General features: G+C 36.8%; 1 protein-coding gene across 4 annotated transcripts in view; it reads right to left on the bottom strand.

Moving 5' to 3' along the window:
• The window catches only part of Sec31a (SEC31 homolog A, COPII coat complex component), an 82,602-nt gene that overhangs the window by 45,799 nt on the left and 19,457 nt on the right, over positions 1 to 17,346 (bottom strand). For 3 of the 4 annotated variants that reach the window (XM_042678283.1, XM_042678285.1, XM_042678284.1), the window contains 9 exons: positions 16,294 to 16,373; positions 15,284 to 15,407; positions 13,160 to 13,358; positions 11,051 to 11,146; positions 9,807 to 9,947; positions 8,359 to 8,501; positions 4,965 to 5,064; positions 2,143 to 2,304; positions 1,807 to 1,959 (listed from right to left, as the gene is read on the bottom strand). In XM_042678283.1, coding sequence (XP_042534217.1) covers positions 1,807 to 1,959; positions 2,143 to 2,304; positions 4,965 to 5,064; positions 8,359 to 8,501; positions 9,807 to 9,947; positions 11,051 to 11,146; positions 13,160 to 13,358; positions 15,284 to 15,407; positions 16,294 to 16,373 — 1,198 coding nt within the window. Of the gene's footprint in view, positions 1 to 1,806; positions 1,960 to 2,142; positions 2,305 to 4,964; positions 5,065 to 8,358; positions 8,502 to 9,806; positions 9,948 to 11,050; positions 11,147 to 13,159; positions 13,359 to 15,283; positions 15,408 to 16,293; positions 16,377 to 17,346 lie in introns of all 4 variants that reach the window. The other variant, XM_042678287.1, reaches the window with a different exon arrangement.

Raw genomic sequence — 17,346 nt, forward strand, 5'->3', positions numbered from 1 at the left:
GACAGGCAAGAAAAAAAAAGTGCTATGGGTTGAAAGTATGCTTAACCTCTAGCATTCACGTTGGAACAAAAAATAAGTATGATAGTATTTGATGTGGGGCCTTTAAGAGGCAATTTAGTCAAGAGGATGAATGGAATAAAGCCTTATAGAAGAACAGGCAAAAACTAGCAAAGACTTTATCTTCTCATATTTTAGCACACAGCTCCCTCTGGAGCATGCAGAAACAATGAAATCTCAGAAGCAGAGACCAGGTCATCATTACCATTAACCTGCTGGTGCTTGATCATGGACTTCCATAGTCCAAAATCATCAGAAGTAAATTTCTATTGTTTATAAATGTCTGTAAGCTATACACTCTGTGGCATTTTATTTTAGCAGCAGGAATGTACGAAAAGGAAATTTTCTCAACATAAAGGTCAAATATAAGAAAATCGAAATCTAATATTATACTTAATGGTAAAAAGCTAAAAGTTTGTCATCTAAGATTAGTAATAAGGATGGACCTCTCACCACTTCCAATACTGTACTAAAAGTCCTAGCCAAAGTTAAGGAGCAAGAAAAAGAAAAAAAAAAAAAAAAGCAAGAAAATTAAAAAAGCATAGTGTAAACTGGGTACTAGTGACTCACATCTGTAATCCTAGCTACTGAGGTGACTGAGAACTGAGGATCCAAGTTCAAAACCAGCCCAGGTAGGAAAATTCATGAGATTCTTTTCTCTAATTAACCACCAGAAAATCAGAAGTGGTATTTAGCTCAAACTGAGCACTAGCCTTGAGCAAAAGGGCAAAGGGCTCAGGGACAGTGCCCAGGCCAAGTTCAAACTCCATGACCAAAAAAAAAATTATATACCACAAAATTAAGAAAAGTAAGGGAAGGGATGGACAAGGTAGGGTATGAATGTTAAAGGGAGTGACACCGATCAAGATGCATTATATTCATAAGCTTATTTGTTAAATGGCACCTCCTTTTCACAACTACTTAAAAACTTCAAAAAGAAAAGTCAAAAATCTATCTATTCACAGATGACATCTGATAGCCAAAAGAAACCACCAAAGTCCAGTTAGAAGCAATATGTATAAGTGAAGTTGTGGGAACAAAATCAACACCCAAAATGTATCTGTTTCTACATACCAACAATGAACGGTTTGAAAGGAAATTAAGAAAACTATCACAACAGCATCAAAAAGAAAATATTTAGGAATGGACATTAGGGATAGACATGAAAAAGGAGATGAGCCAGGAGCTGGTAGTTCACGCCTATAAACCCAGCAACTAAGGAAGCTGATATCTGAGGGTTATGGTTCAAAATTAGCTCAGGCAGAATAGTCCATGAGAGTCTTACCCCCAATTTAAACTTAAAGGCCAGAAGCTGAACTATGGCCTAAGTGGTAGAGAACTAGCCTTGAGCAAAGGTTCAGGGACAGTACCTAGGCCCTGAGTTCAAACCCCAAGATAAGCTCCAGATACTAAATGAGTGAATGAATGAATTGAGATGAGTGCCAGTGGCTCACACCTGTAATCCTAGCTACTCAAGCGGCTGAGAAAGTCAGTGAGATTCTTACTTCCTATTAACCATAAAAAAGCTGGAGTTGTGGCTGCAAAGTGAAGTGCTAGCCTTAAGAAATAAGTTCAGGGACACAGCCCAGGCCTCGAGTTCAAGATCCAGGACTTGTCACACACATACACACAAAAATGGTAGGATAATATATGAACAGCCCACAAATACCCAAACTTGTGCCATTTGAATGATTCTCTTTACTAGAAAATTCCTTTGTTTCTATGAATCATAAAGTAAAATCCACCTACTGAAAAGGAAGCTCCCACAGGTCTTCGGATCCATTTCGGTGGCTTCTTCAGAGGCAGCACTATACTATGCTGAGCAGTCTGCTGTGGAATTTGTAATGGAGGAAGAGGCTGTCCGGTGCCAAAGGGATCAAGATTTCCAAAAGAGGAAGAAAGCTAAAAGAAAAAAAGGTAGGAAACTGTAACATACACACTATTCTGCAGTTCTTTCAAATCATACACAAGAAATTTTAAACACATAATTGTCTAGAAATCAACATTGTTAAAGTCATTTTCAAAATAATTATACAGTATCTTCTTCAAGGGTGAAAAGCAACAGCTTCAACACTGTTCTATTACCTTGTCAACTTGTTTCTGCCTTAAACCATCTGTGCTCCCTCCCATGATAGAATAAACACTGATACGACCATCAAAGGAAGCAGCTGATAAGACAGCAGGATTGCGAGGACACCACTGAATGTCAAAACACCACTGTGTGTTGGTAGGAAGTTCATACAACACCTAGGATAAAAAATAAACATATTAGGGCTGAGAATGTGACTTAGTGGTAGAGTGCTTGCCTAGCATGCATGAAGCCCTGGGTTTGATTCCTTAGTTCCACATATATAGAAAAAGCCCGAAGAGGCACTATGGCCCAAGTGGTAGAGTTCCAACCTTGAGCAAAAGAAACTCAGAGACAGTGTCCAGGCCCTGAGTTCAAGCCCTAGGACTGGCAAAAAATAAATAAATAAAAATAAAAAATAAACGAAAGTCAGAAAAAGATATAGATACTTTTTGCTGAAATAATGTCAAAAGTTTACTTTTTTTTTTGTGGCACTGGAGTATAAATTCAGGGTCTTATTAGACAGGTGCTCTACTACTAGAATCATATCTCCTTAGGTTGTCTTTTCTTTTGTTCAGATATCTATGTATTTTTATTGTGGCAAAACTCAAAGTACAATCCTGCCAATCTCCTTCAAGTAGCTAGGATTATAGGCAGGACCTTTCACATCCATTAAACAGTTTCTTAAAAAACAAAACAAAACTGTCTTTACCCAGGAAAAGAAACTATATGAGGACTAGGAATGTGGCTTAGTGGCACTACAACTTGCCTAACATGCATGAAGCCCTAGGTTCAATACCTCAGTGCCACATAAACAGAAAAAGCCAGAATGGCATTGTAGCTCATGTGGCAGAGTGCTAGCCTTGAGCAAAAGAACCTCAGGGACAGTGCCCAGGCTCTGAGTTCAAGCCCTAGAACTGTCAAAAAGAAGAAACAAATTGTACAATTTTACTTTTAAGTATGAGAATGGTCCATCATAACAGCCAACTATGTTGTCTTTTGATGAGAAAATGCACAGATAAAAACATACAAAGAGATGAGGAAATTTTTAATCATGAGAAACCAAAATTAAATTATTTTTGTCTAGGATGGAGACTCATACAACACTGCTAACGAAAGTATAATTTAGTAAACTTTTCTAGAATGCTACCAAACATTTGAACTAAATGTGAACACCTTAAAAACTGAGGTTCTTGACTTAGTAGCAGTAGTTGTTCCGAAAGACCATATGAAGGTACCCTGGTCCAACTGTTTTTGCCTGATACTATCCAAATACACACATTCAAAATATTCAGGGTCATATTTTTAAAAATCAATCTTGCTGGGCGCCAGTGGCTCACACCTGTAATCCTAGCTACTAAGGAAGCTGAGATCTGAGGCTCGAGGTTCAAAGCCAGCCTGGCAGGAAAGTCCATGAGACTATCTCTAATTAACCACCAGAACACTGGAGGTGATGATGTGGCTCAAGTGGTAGAGCACTTGCTTTGAGCAGAAGAGCTCAGGGACAGCACCAGAGTTCAAGCCCCATGAACAACAACAAGAAAAAAATCAATCTTAAAAGGGAAGCTTTCATTGACCGACACAGCTTTCAGTCAAGAGAGAAATTATGTATACACTATTCCTTCTGTTGCACAAAAATAACAGGATATGGCATTAACATTTTTCTTTAGAAGGTAATAAAAAAATCATAGAAAGAGCTGACTAACATCTTTACGATGGTATTACACTTGTTAATTATAAGCTAGTATGGTAAGTGATAATTCACAGGAGTGTGGGTTTTAGGCATTAAAAAAATCAAGGGGGCTGGGAAGGTGGCTCAGTGGTAGAGTGCTTGCCTTGCGTGCATGAAGCCCTGGGTTTGATTCCTCAGCACCCCATAAGCAGAAAAAGCTGGAAGTGGTGTTGTGGCTCAATTGGTAGAGCTTTGAGGTGAAGAGATGAGGGACAGTGCCCAGGCCCAGAGTTTAGGCCCCATGACTGACCAAAAACAAAAGTCAAATGTCCTTGACTTGGACTTTGCATGACATTTAAAATGCAACAGTATCTAGCTTTCTCATGTCTTCAATGCTAATATTGATTATTGATGAAACTGAAGACTTGTCCATTCCTAATTTGTAGATAAATTTTTAAAAAATCTTTTTTTAGTTATAGCATACATCAAATGTCTACTCCTTCAAATTCTAAACACATACTAGTCACATGCAAAATTCATTATTAAATTATATGAAAATGATCATTAAACAGTTCCATAAATTTTTAACTTACAGGGGTAGACACAGTATAAAATGCAAGTTATTTACTTGATTTACAAGTCACTAGGGGTAAAATTTGTTATTATTTTTATTTTACCTTTTGCTTCCCTAATTTTAAAGTTCCTAATGTTTGTATATTCTTACAAATATCATATTCAAAAATTAAACCAGAAATAAAATAACTAAACAAGCTAGAGTACTCAGAGCATGTGTCTGTGTATATACTAGTGCTGGGGATCAAACTCAGAGCCCTGGGCATGCTAGGCACGCAATCTACCACTTAGCTATACTACAAAAGCATTTATAATTATCCACCTTACTAGAATCTACAGTTCCAAAAGTAAGGGAAATCATCCTACTATTAATAAGAAAAATAGAGTAGTAAGTGTGGCTCAAGTGATAAAATGTTTGCCCAGCAAGCAAAATCCTGAGTACAAACTCTAGTATAGCCAAAAAATACTAGTTTAATGGCATTCTAGCTCCATTTGGATTCTTTTAAGAGATTTTTATCAGGAATATTATCTCAGCTTTTTCAATCAGAAAAATTACAACAGCTATAAGATTGAGAGACATTTTCCTCCCCATACCTCTCCTGTGTTTGGGTTAGCACAGAGAATTTTAGCATCTTTTCCACAGCTCAGTAACAGTTCAGGATCTGCCATGCTCCATGCAATTGCCAAAATTCCCCTATAAAAAAACACAGAAGGAGAAAATATACAAAGAGCTAAGGAAATTTTTAATATTGAGAAACCAAAATTAAATTATTTTTGTCTAGAATGGAGACTCATACAATGTTAACAGAAGTATAATTTAGTGTAACTTTTCCAGGAGACAATGAATGCTCTTTGATCATTATAAATAGGATGTTAAATATAGAGAAAAAATGCATGATAGCAAAATATTGAAAACAAATGCCCAGCATGGAATATGTAATAATAAATAACAAGTGGGATTTTTGTTTTACTCTTTTTTGGAATTGGGGATTACACTACTATGTCTATTGCTGAGTGTCTCACTGAGTATGTCTAGCTGGCCTCAAACTTGACTGGGATAAGGTAGGCAGATCCTCCATCTTGAAGGCAGGCAGGATCATGCCTGGATCAGGTTGTCTTTTGATGAGAAAGTACACAGATAAAACTAGATGGTAGAGTATTTGGGGTTGTTGCTTGCTTTTCTATATCAAATGCAAGACCCTGGGGTTTGATTCCTAGACCAGAAATAAAGGTTAATAGAAATTTACTTCTAAGCTGGGCACCAGTGGCTCACATCTGTAATCCTAGCTACTCAGGAGGCTATGACAGAGGACTGCAGTTTGAAGCCAGCCCAGTCAGAAAAGTCCTCATGAGAGTCTTATCTCCAACAAAGTACACAAAAAAAGCCAGAAGTCACACTGTGGCGCAAGTGGTAGAGTGCTAGCCTTGAGCACAAAGAGACTCAGGGACAGTGCCCAGGCCCTGAGTTTAAGCCCAGGACCAGCCAAAAAAACCCTCCAAATAAAAAAAAAAAAAAAAAATGACTTCTAGTCTTCATGATTAATGAAAAAAAAATGATGACTATATGCTTAAATATCTTATTTGTAAAAAGATCTATAAGAATTACATAAACAAATTAAATAAATATAATAAAATTTATTTGTGGAGAGCAAAATTGCAACTACTTGATCCTTTCTTTTTGTTTGTTTATATTTTCTATCTTCTGTTAGTAGACAAGTATTCAAGATTAAAAGAAAAAACTTCAAAATATCACATAAGGAAGTACTACAAACTAAATTCTAGGATATGACTTTATAGTTGTAATGATTTTATGATGTTTTAAACCTTAGTATAGAAAAACTTGTTTCTGGTAAAAGTTCTGAAAATTCAGATTAGCACAAAAAAAAAAATTTCCCTATATTCCTCTATCCAAAGTCATTATCAGTATTTTGTCTTTACTATAATGATGCCTATATTAGAGACTCTACTAGAAACTAGAATTACAGCTAATAGAGAAGACAAGCTATATGATTTGAAACTTAAGTCTACATATCCCTAAATGAAAAAGAAGAAAACACCCTAAAAGAAATCAGAAAATACTACTTAACAATATTGAACAAATTTTCATAAACTATCTAAGTATCTAAATACCAGTGACAATAATAATACATCAAATTACTATTATAAAAAGACTCATTTTCATAATTCTGATGACCTTAGCAAAGATCAAATTATATAACACATTTCAAGACTTGTCTAAAAGTGTAATATATTAGCAATTTAGAAAAATCATTATTTTTATAGTATGACCTATGTACCACTTTATAGTAGAGACAATCTCGTGGCTTTTTTCTTTGAGGGAGGGGGCTGGTCCTGGGGCTTAAATTCAGGGTCTGGGCACATTCTTGAGCTTCTTTTGCTCATGGCTTGTGCTCTACCATTTGAGCCACAGCTACACCGCATTTTTGTTTTTGGTTTTTTTGGTAGTTAATTGGAAATAAAGAGTCTCACTGGCTTTCCTGCCGGGGCTGGCTTCAAATCACAACCCTTAGATCTCAGCTTCCTGAGTAGCCAGTGAGCCACCAGAAACCTGGCAATCTCATGACCTGATTTTTTTAAAACAAAACTAAACCATTTACACCAAGTTTGACAAGGAAGAGAAAAGGTTAATATTGGAATTATTTTTAAACTCATCTAATTCATCAGTAGCATATACACTTTCCTTGCTCATCATGAGAGAACTACAAGAAGTTAACTAAAATTTGCTGCATTCAAAAGAACTTTCGGTGGGAGTATGTGACTGCAGGGTTGAAAATTCAGCTTTCATATTTAATGTGATAGTTGGAGATTCCTGTGCAGAAAGCAGCCTTGGAAGATGCCTTCTTGATAACCAAACTCAAGGACTTAGTTTTCTCTCAGCACAGCATGTACAGCCAAGGTTAATGACATGAAACTTTCAAGGCTGTATTTTTTTGTCTAAAAATTCTTCTTTTTTGCACTTATTTTTAAAAACTAGTTTATTCTACATTGTACATGTCATTTCATATTTGTCTAAACTCACAGAATGTGTAACACCAAGAGTCAACCTAATATACACTACAAACTCTGGTTGGCCAGATGCATTAACAATGGGTTTACTGTAACAAATGTATCAACCTCTCTGGCAGGAAGTGTTTATAAATGAGAGATTCTGTGGGTGAAAATGCCAGGAGTATACAGAGCTCAATTTTGTTGTGAAACAAAACTACGAAAAAGTAATTTCACAAAATAAAAAAGGCAAGAGAAAAAAAAGTTAAATAAAATTAACATATTTTAAAAAAAAAACCTTAAAAATATCTAGTCAGGTGGAGGGTGGCACATACCTATTATTCTAGCTATTTAAGAGGCTGAAGCTGGAGGATTTTGTGTTCAAAGCTAGCTTAGGCAATGTAGTACATTTCCAGTTTTCTGGTAGTTAATTGGAGATAAAAGTCTCATGGACTTTCCTGCCCGGACTGGTTTTAAAGTACAGTCCTCAGATCTCAGCCTCCTGAGTAGTTAGGATTACAGGTATGAGCCACCGGCACCCAGCTATTTCAAATTTTTAAAAAGCAATTAAACACACACACGCACGCGCGCGCACACACACGGACACGGACACACACACACACACACACACACACACACACACACACACACACACACACACACACAGCCAGAAGCCAGTGGATCACACCTATAATACTAGCTGTTTAGGAGGCTGAGATCTGATAATTAAGATTCAAAACCACCGCAAGCAGGAAAGTCTATGAGACTCTCTTCAATTAACCACCAAAAAGCCAGAAGTGAAGATGTAGCTCAAGTGGCAGAGCTCTAGCCTTGAACAAAAACACTAAGGGACAGCACCCTTTCTTCAATCCCTAGTACTGGCACAAAAAATAAAACAAACAAGTAAACAAAAACCTGCTAATGTAAAATAGTATGTTGTAGAACATAAGCAATCAAGTTCCTTAGAATAATAATATCATACCTGGCATGGTTTTCCAGTAAACGGAATGGAGAAGAGGCAAATCGAAGATCCCACATCTGGATCACTGGTAATCTATCATCCTCAGAGGCAAGAACCATCTGAGTAGCAACATCAGGATGCCATGCCAGCCCAGAGCAATGCATCTGTGGACAGTTAAAATTCACATTTTACTAATCATCTTAGTTTACAAAAAAATAAAGGAAAAATGATTGGATAACAACTACCATCTAAATTTCATATGAGACAAAATTATTATTGAGAATTGTCTAGAGGTTTCATATTTTTATGTACCAGAAAGAGGACTAAAATGATTTTTGTATGTTTCATATCTTTGAAACTTGTTTTAAAATTCCTGATGCATTTGAATGAAATACCCTTTTCTAAAGAAATAAACTTAACAGATTTTTGTTCTCTTAAAACAAAACACATATAATCCTAGTACTCAGGAGATTAAGATCTGAGGATCAGTTTAAAGCCAGCTCCAGCAGAAAAGTCTATGAGACACTTTATCTCCAATAAACCACTCAGAAAACCAGAAGTGGTGCTGTGGCTTGAGGCAGAGCACTTGCCTTGAGCTGAACAGCTGAGGGACAGCGCCCACGCCGAGTTCAAGCCCCATGCCCGACAAAAAAAAAAGTAGGTATTCTTAGGCAAACTTAGGGCTGGGAAAGTGGCTCAGTGGTAGAGTGCTTGCCTTGCATGCATGAGGCTCTGGGTTTGATTCCTCAGCACCACATAAGCAGAAAAACCTGGAAGTGGTGCTGTGGCTCAAGTGGTAGAGCGCTAGTCTTGCTCTGGCTGACAAGCTGAGGGACAGCACCCAGGCCCAGAGTTCAGGCCCCACAAACAACAACAAAAAAAAAGAACATTTGTTTCTCTTAGGCAAACTTGTTTATTAAAAAATCTCAAATTAATCAATATAATAAAAGCAAAGAAATCTCTGAATTGTATCTAAATTATTTCTAGTATGTGACAAAATTTTAAAAATTTTGTAAGGTTGAGATTTTAATGGGCTTACATCAGCATATATTGAGTAAGTGGGAGAGAAATTTTAGCTTATTTCTTACCTAATCAGAGTAGGCGATAAAGATAGGATTTTGGAAATCACAAGTTCACACTTACATTTCCAACAGCAAGAAAAATTCCTATGATCCTAAGAAACACTAACAATGAATTTTAAGAAGCTACTGCAATGCTTCTAAATAGCTAAGCAAGCAAAAACAACCATGTCACTGAATACTTCTTTTGCTTAACCAATTCCTGTCTTCATCATTAATAGTATGCAACCTGGTTTGCCAGGAATTTTATAGCTTCTCCTAAAGGAAGAGAACTCCATAGAACTCGATTCACTCCAGTATCAATGAAAAGACAGGATAAAATTTAGATTTGTTGTCTTCTCTGAAAAATAATCAGAAACACAACATGTTCATTATAAATAACATACTTACTCTGTTACTATGATCACTGACTTTGATGATTGGCTCGTTTTTCCTAAGATCCCACACAGTGGCCCGGCCACTAGGACTGGCTGATGCTAAAATATGTTGAACTTGTCTGTTCCACGCAATGCAGCTGATATCTTCTGGGGGCTACAAGAAATAAACTATTAAAGACAACTTCTTTATTATAATCAAACCTAATTATAAAATTGAATTCTGTTGTTTATGTTGTAGTTGGTTGTGGGGCTTGATCTCAGGGCCTAGCCTAGGTGCTATCCCAGAGCTTTTTTAGCTCAAGGTTAGTACTCTACCACCTTGAGGCACAAGGCAAATTCCAGTTTTCTGGGTGTTAACTAGAGATAAGAGTCTCATGTATCTCCTGCCCAGGCTGGCTTTGAGCCTCAATCCTTAGATCTCAGCCTCATGAGTAGCTAGGATTATAAGTGCAAGCCACCAGGGCCTTATTATTTTAGAAAATAATTACTTAAAAATTTGATTTATCCATTTGAAATTTCAATTACTAGATTCTCAGCACAAACAATACTGTTTAAAGTAGATACATACGTGTGTGTGTGTGTGTGTGTGTGTGTGTGTGTGTGTGTGTGTGTCATTTCAAACAGTCTCATGTAACATGCATTTATTGAACCCCTGCTATAATCCAAGTACTATTTATTTAATTGCAATTTTGTTGCAAGGCAGATACTGGCAAACATGATCAACAATTAAGCAGAAAAGGTTTATAGCCTTGACTACAACAAAAAATAAGGTAGGCTATGTTACCATTATGCTACCTCTAAGAATGTCAAAATGTTTGGCTCAGTTACAGTGGCCTCTAAAATCAGCCATTATACAATAAAGAAAAACTAAAGAAGAGCAGGGAAAATCTGTTCTTACCCAACCTACAGGAAACATACAGAAAGTACAGCCTATCTTAAAATCCAGAGAATTTTTAAAAATAATAGTATATGTAAATTATTAAAGATATTGGTCCATTTTGTATACTTTTCTTTGTCTATTATAATGAAAAGTATCTATCAGGTGGTAAGTTCTGAATAAAGGATCTACTGACTATCTTACTTTAAAGGGACTTACTGACACTTTAAAGTTACTATATTAATACTTTACTATGCTGAAGAAAAATCAATGACATCTAAGCAATGATCTGTGTGAAAAAGAATTAAAAACTGAAACAAGTAAGTTTAGAAGAGCTACTCTGGTTCCTTTGATATCATTGTTCAAAATCAGTACATTACCTGTGTTTTAGCTCCTGGTGTCATAGGAGTTGCAAAACTGTTTAGATCCCAAATGTAGATTTCAGATTCATTAGCACCAGAAGCTACCAGATTAGTCTGTAATACAAATTATAACTAATTATGAAATGGTAATCACCTTTATGATAACAATTTAGAAAGAATATATTAACGAATCACTTTAATAATTTTAAAAATAACTAATTAGTATTTATGAATAAAGAAAATTCAAAATAACTGCTCAGAGAAAGACAATGTCTATTTTAACACAAACAGTTTTCTATTTAGTTAAAAACACAAGGCTGGGGGGCTGGGAAGGTGGCTCAGTGGTAGAGCAGTTGCCTTGCATGCCTGAGGCCCTGGGTTCGATTCCTCAGCACCACATAAGCAAAAAAAAAAAGCCGGAAGTGGCGTTGTGGCTCAAGTGGTAGAGCGCTAGCCTTGAGCTGAAGAGATGAGGGACAGTGCCCAGGCCCAGAGTTCAGGCCCCAGGCCCAGAGTTCAGGCCCCACGACCGGACCTTCCCCCCGCCCCCCCAAAAAAAACACAGGGCTGGGAAGGTGGCTCAGTGGTAGAGCGCTTGCCTTGCATGCTTAAGGCCTTGGGTTTGATTCCTCAGCACCACGTAAGCAGAAAAAAAAAGTCGGAAGTGGTGCTGTGGCTCAAGCGGTAGAGTGCTAGCCTTGAGCTGAAGAGCTGAGGGACAGTGCCCAGGCCCAGAGTTCAGGCCCCACGACCAGACCCAAAAAAAAAAAAAAAAAAAAAAGCCACATGTCTAGTTCTTAAATAATTATGTATAATTCTTCATCAAAATTTTTTAGAGGGTTAGGGATATAACTTAAGAGATAGAGGGCTTACATAGGAGGTCTTATATACAAGGCCCTGGATTCAATCCCTTGTACCATTAAAAAATAAAAGGTGGAGGGAGAGTTCTTTATAAAGAAATATATTACAAAACTATTTAAAGTAAAAATATGTCTGAGAATGGAATTAAGTTTAAAGATATTACAAAAAGTAATTATATGAATAAAATTTAATCAATCATATTAATCATATAGAAAAACTATTTTCTGTAGCTTTGCATTTGATTGGATGAGACAAAAAAGTTCACCAATTATTGCATTCAGGAATAGCTAAATTGGAAAGTAGGGGGAAAAAAACAGAAATAGTTAAATCCACCATCACGATGGCTAGTATGTATAATCCTAGCTACTTGTGATCAGGAGGATCACAGCTCAATGCCAGGCCAAGCAAGAAGTTCTTGAGACCACATCTCAACCAATAAAAGCTGAGTTTGACATGTATCTGTCATCCTAGCTCCATGCCTAACAAAAATGATTATTCTAGGCTGGCTCAAGGAAAAAGTGAGATCCTATTTGAACCTAATGAAGGCAAAAGGATGTGATTCATGATATGATTCAAGAGCAGAATGGCTATCTAGCAAGAGTGAGGTTCTGAATCCAACTCCAGTATCACCCCCCCCCCCCCCCCCCACACACACACACACACAGTAATACTGATGGTAAATTTTCATTACTTGTATAATTTTTTATTATTTCATAGTTGTAAATAATATCTTTGTCATAATTACAAAATTTCCCAGTTAATATGATAATTTACCTAGATACCATAGCACCAGCATATTGCAGAACTAGCACATTTTTTTCAAGCAGTAATATTTATTGAACCACTATTTTATGAGTTAGACATTCAACAATTATGAATAAAAATGACTACTGTTGGTGCCCTTAAACAAATGAAGTATTAATCAAGCAAGTAAAACAAAATAAAGTTCTAAAAGCAAAATTACCCCAGACTGCAATCATGAATTTTTATAAGCCAAAGTTTCTAATCTCTGAAATTCCTAATAATTAAAGCTGTCCAGTCAGATGACATAATACCTACAGACCTATTAGCCTGCTGCCTCCAAGGAGTATTACTCATCCTGATCGTAACTTTGAACTTACCATTCTCAAAGTAAACTCATTCACAAGCTATAACAGGCACCTTTTTTTAGCATAAATACTAAGATTGAAGCATAGTAGATTCATAAATTTATTTCAAAAGTGTAGTACATATTTTAAGAACTAGGAATAAATATCAAAACCAAACCTGGAAAATGTTTACATCCAAGGCCCTCACAGGACCAGTGTGCTTGTCATTCTGGGCAATGACAACATCTTTGTCTCCAGCTATAATTTTAGAAGGATCATAAAGAATAATATTTCCATTTTCTCCACCTGCAATCAGAACTCCAGAGACATCTCCTTTGGGATTAATCTTATGAGGCCCCCAAATCAACTTGTGATACCTTTAGGAGAAAATGAACACAGTAACTTACTTGTGAAGCCAAACAGAATTTGTAGAAACTAGTAGAAAAGAACTTGCAATTACACATTTTACTTTTATGTTTTTCTAAATACTATAAAAACATGTTTCTCCTCAACTTCTAGTAACTGCATGACTTCAGTGAAATGGGCGTTTTATTTCTTACTTATAATTGCATATGCATATTAGATTTTTTAATCTCCAAAGCTGCACTCTACCACTTGATCCATAGGGCCACTTCTGTGTTTTTTAGTGGTTAATTGGAGGTAAGAGTCTCCTGCCGAGGCTGGCTTTGAACCTCAGTCCTCAGAACTCAGCCTCAGTGAGTAACTAACCTTGTAAGTGTAAACCACTAGAGCTGGCTAGAATAAAGATTCCTACAGGGGTAATACAAAGTAGCAAAGTTTACTTACATGTCAAAGATACCAGCTTAAATATGTTTTATCCATTTAGAAACTGTGAGACCCTGGGCAAGTTATTTAATGTCTTGTTTTGTCTATGAAATAGAGCTGCTACCATCAACTTTTCTTGAAAAAAGAGTACATTCTATATGAAACAGCCAGAGGTATTCGGTTAAACAGTGCTGGTATTAGGGGAGTTACCTGAAATTTTCTATGGAAAACAATCTATCATGATAATGAAAAGGTGGCATCAAAATTACGTCTGTGATTTGTGATAGAGAATAAAAGAGGTAAGATATAAAGGTGGCATACAGGGGTGTGGTGAGACAGATGGTGGTGAGGAGAAAAAATATCCTGGATTCCCATCATGACAGCTCTAAAAGAGTGTGTGTGTGTGTGTGTGTGTGTGTGTGTGTGTGTGTGTGCGCGTGCGTGTGTGTGTGTGTGTGTGTGTGTGTGTGTGTGTGTAGTGAGCCCATAAAACTCCATGATTTAAGCTATATTGTTAGGTAAGATATAATCTCTTTAAAACTTGCTAAAACATTGAGACAATATGCTTATTTTATTACTCAATGAAAGCACCCTTTTCTGCATTATGATAGAGCATAAGTACTTAGCAGGGTTATTTAAATACTCAGTGCACCAGAAACCATGTCAACACATTTTTATGAAATTTGTTTCTAATCAGGTGCTGGTGGTTCACACTCATAATGCTAGCTACTCGAGAGGTGAGATCCGAATATCAAGGTTTGAAGCCACCCCAAGCAGGAAAGTCCACGAGATTCTTATCTCCAATAAATTATCCAAAAAAGCCAGAAGTTGCACTGTAGCTCAAGTGGTAAAAGAAGCTGAGGGACAGCACCCAGAACCAGAGTTCAAGCTCCAGGACTGGCCAAAAAAAAAAAGTATGTTTCTAAATATAGATAAGAACAAAGAAGGGGCTGGGAAGGTGGCTCAGTGGTAGAGTGTTTGCCTTGCATGCATGAGACCCTGGGTTCGATTCCTCAGCACCACATAAGCAGAAAAAAAAGCCGGAAGTGGCGCTGTGGCACAAGTGGTAAAGCGCTAGCCTTGAGCTGAAGAGCTGGGCCCAGGCCCAGAGTCCAGGCCCCACAACCGGACCCAAAAAAAAAAAAAAGAATAAAGAACAACATAAAAATAACTTGCTATTAAGAAATAATCACATAGACATCATAGTTAACATAACTAGTCCTTTCCCTAGACATAGCTACATGAACAAGTGAGATATGACATACCAATGAAGTTTACTTTACTATGAGAAAAGAAAAAAACCTAAGAACTGAGCTTCTTTGTCTCACCCTACACATCAGAATCAGCTCTAAGAGTCAGCAGAATGTATAAACACTCCTTTCATCTTCACAAAAAAATACTTTTAAAAAACACTTAATGCTTATTTTATAACAATTACATAATCACAGACTGAAGTAGTCATCAATTACATCATATAATTAATCACATAATTCAAATTTAAGGCTGAACCTCATACCTGTGAGAAGAAGGAAAAGTAGCACAAGATTTCATATCCAACGATGGATCTGAAAGATCCAATTCAAATATCTCAAGGGAAGCATTGGTACTAAATGTTGCATCCAACTGCTGAGCAGATGTTCCTACAGAAAATACACTTATAATATTTAAACATGAAAAAATAAGAGTACAAGAAAATGGCATAAAATTAAAACCATAGTTTTGCTACTTTGTTCATGAATACTGTATTAGTAGTCATATGCTATTGAGAACATGATTCAATTACTCCAGAAATGAGATTGTAGCACAGTGCTAGACGATGTTGTGTGAGTGATGTATATATATATATATATATATATATGTATATGTATATATCTATATAAAGCCTGTAGATATGGAAACAGCACCATTATTTACTATATGTACTTATAGCCATACACAATATATAACTCTACCTCTCTTTATATATAAAAATGATGCATTAGCTGGTTGCCACTGGCTCACATCTTTAATCCAAGCTACTCAGAAGGCTGAGATCTAAGGATCACAATTCAAAGCCAGCCCGGACAGAAAAGTTTCTAAGTATTATCTCCAATTAACTAGCAAAAAGCTGGAAGTAGAGCTATGGCTCAAGTAGTAGAACACTAGTCTTCAGCAAAAAAGCTCAGGGACAGACCCAATACCAACACAAAAAATAAAGTGCTTATATCAAATTTGTTCTTCATTCATTCAAACTGTATTTTATATATCTGTTGTCCTATTATACTGAAAGACTAAAAATAATCCCTGGACAGTGGGAAAGGATATGTGACACAACATGTCCTGATCAATGAAGGTTATAATGTACAAGGTGTTAAGAGAACACATAAGAAGATCATCCAACTTAGCTGCCAAGGAGAATGGAAGTATCTTACTTGGAAAAGAGATTTTTCAGGAGATGAGCCACATTTTAAAAGACAACTATGAATAAACTAGAGGTAAAAGATATGAATTTGTTTACTTATGCCATCTTCTCTGTTTTGAACCTACCTGTGGCTAGGTAAATGGGATGGTTCTGGGCAGGGCTCCATGCCTGCATGGCTGTACGATCTATTTCCTTTAACTTCATTCTGTTAAATAGAACGTTTAATATAAAGAAATGTATGAAATATGAAAGGAGTGATATTGATCAATACACAATGTATTCATAATCTGCTTTGTTAAAAGTAAACTCCTTTCTTTATATAATAATTAAAGAAAAAGTAAAATTTAAATAAAAGAAAGACGTTAAACATGTAACACAATACATAATGAACAAATCATTACAATATCAGCAATGTTCAAGTACCAATAATGTCAATGGACTTAGATGTTGCTTGCTGGAAATATTCAGTATTAACAAACCAATCTGGGTTGGCAATATATTTCATTAACATAACACTGACTAACATGTACAAAACCCTATGTTCAATTTCCAGTACCACAAAAAGTAAAAACTTTGTAGCACTATTTTGAGACAAATATTGGGCTATTCTAATTATAGAATATATAGATTGAATACCCCTTATCCCAAATGCCTGGGACTAGAAATGTTTCAGATTTCAGAGAGGTAGGGAGGGAACGAGAGAGGGAGGGAGGGAGGGAGGGAGGGAGGGAGGGAAGGAGTGTGTGTGTGTGTGTGTGTGTGTGTGTGTGTGTGTGTGTGTGTGTGTGTGTGTGTGTGTGTGTGTGTGTGTGTGTAAGGAGGGTGTGTGGAGGGTGTGGAGGGGGGGCGCCCTAGGGCTTGATCTCAGGGCCTGGGTGCTGTCCTTTGGCTTTTTTGCTCAAGGCTAGTACTCTACCATGTGAGCCACACCTCTATTTCTGGCTTTTGGAGGCAAGAGTTTCACAGACTACCCTGCCTTAGCTGGCTTCAGTGATTCTCATACCTCAGCTTCCTAAGTATTTAGGACCAAAAGCATGAGCCACTGGTGCTCAGCTGTTTCTTAATGTAAGGTCTGAACAGGGACACCTCCCTCCCTCCTGGCTAAGTTTCCGTCCAGTATCTGTTACCTAGGTAACTGGCAGACCTGGAAGCAGTTGCCTCCTGCTAGGTCACATCCA

Source organism: Dipodomys spectabilis, unplaced genomic scaffold (genome assembly GCF_019054845.1).
Source record: "Dipodomys spectabilis isolate Male_0828 unplaced genomic scaffold, ASM1905484v1 ptg000043l, whole genome shotgun sequence".
Taxonomy (NCBI): domain Eukaryota; kingdom Metazoa; phylum Chordata; class Mammalia; order Rodentia; family Heteromyidae; genus Dipodomys; species Dipodomys spectabilis.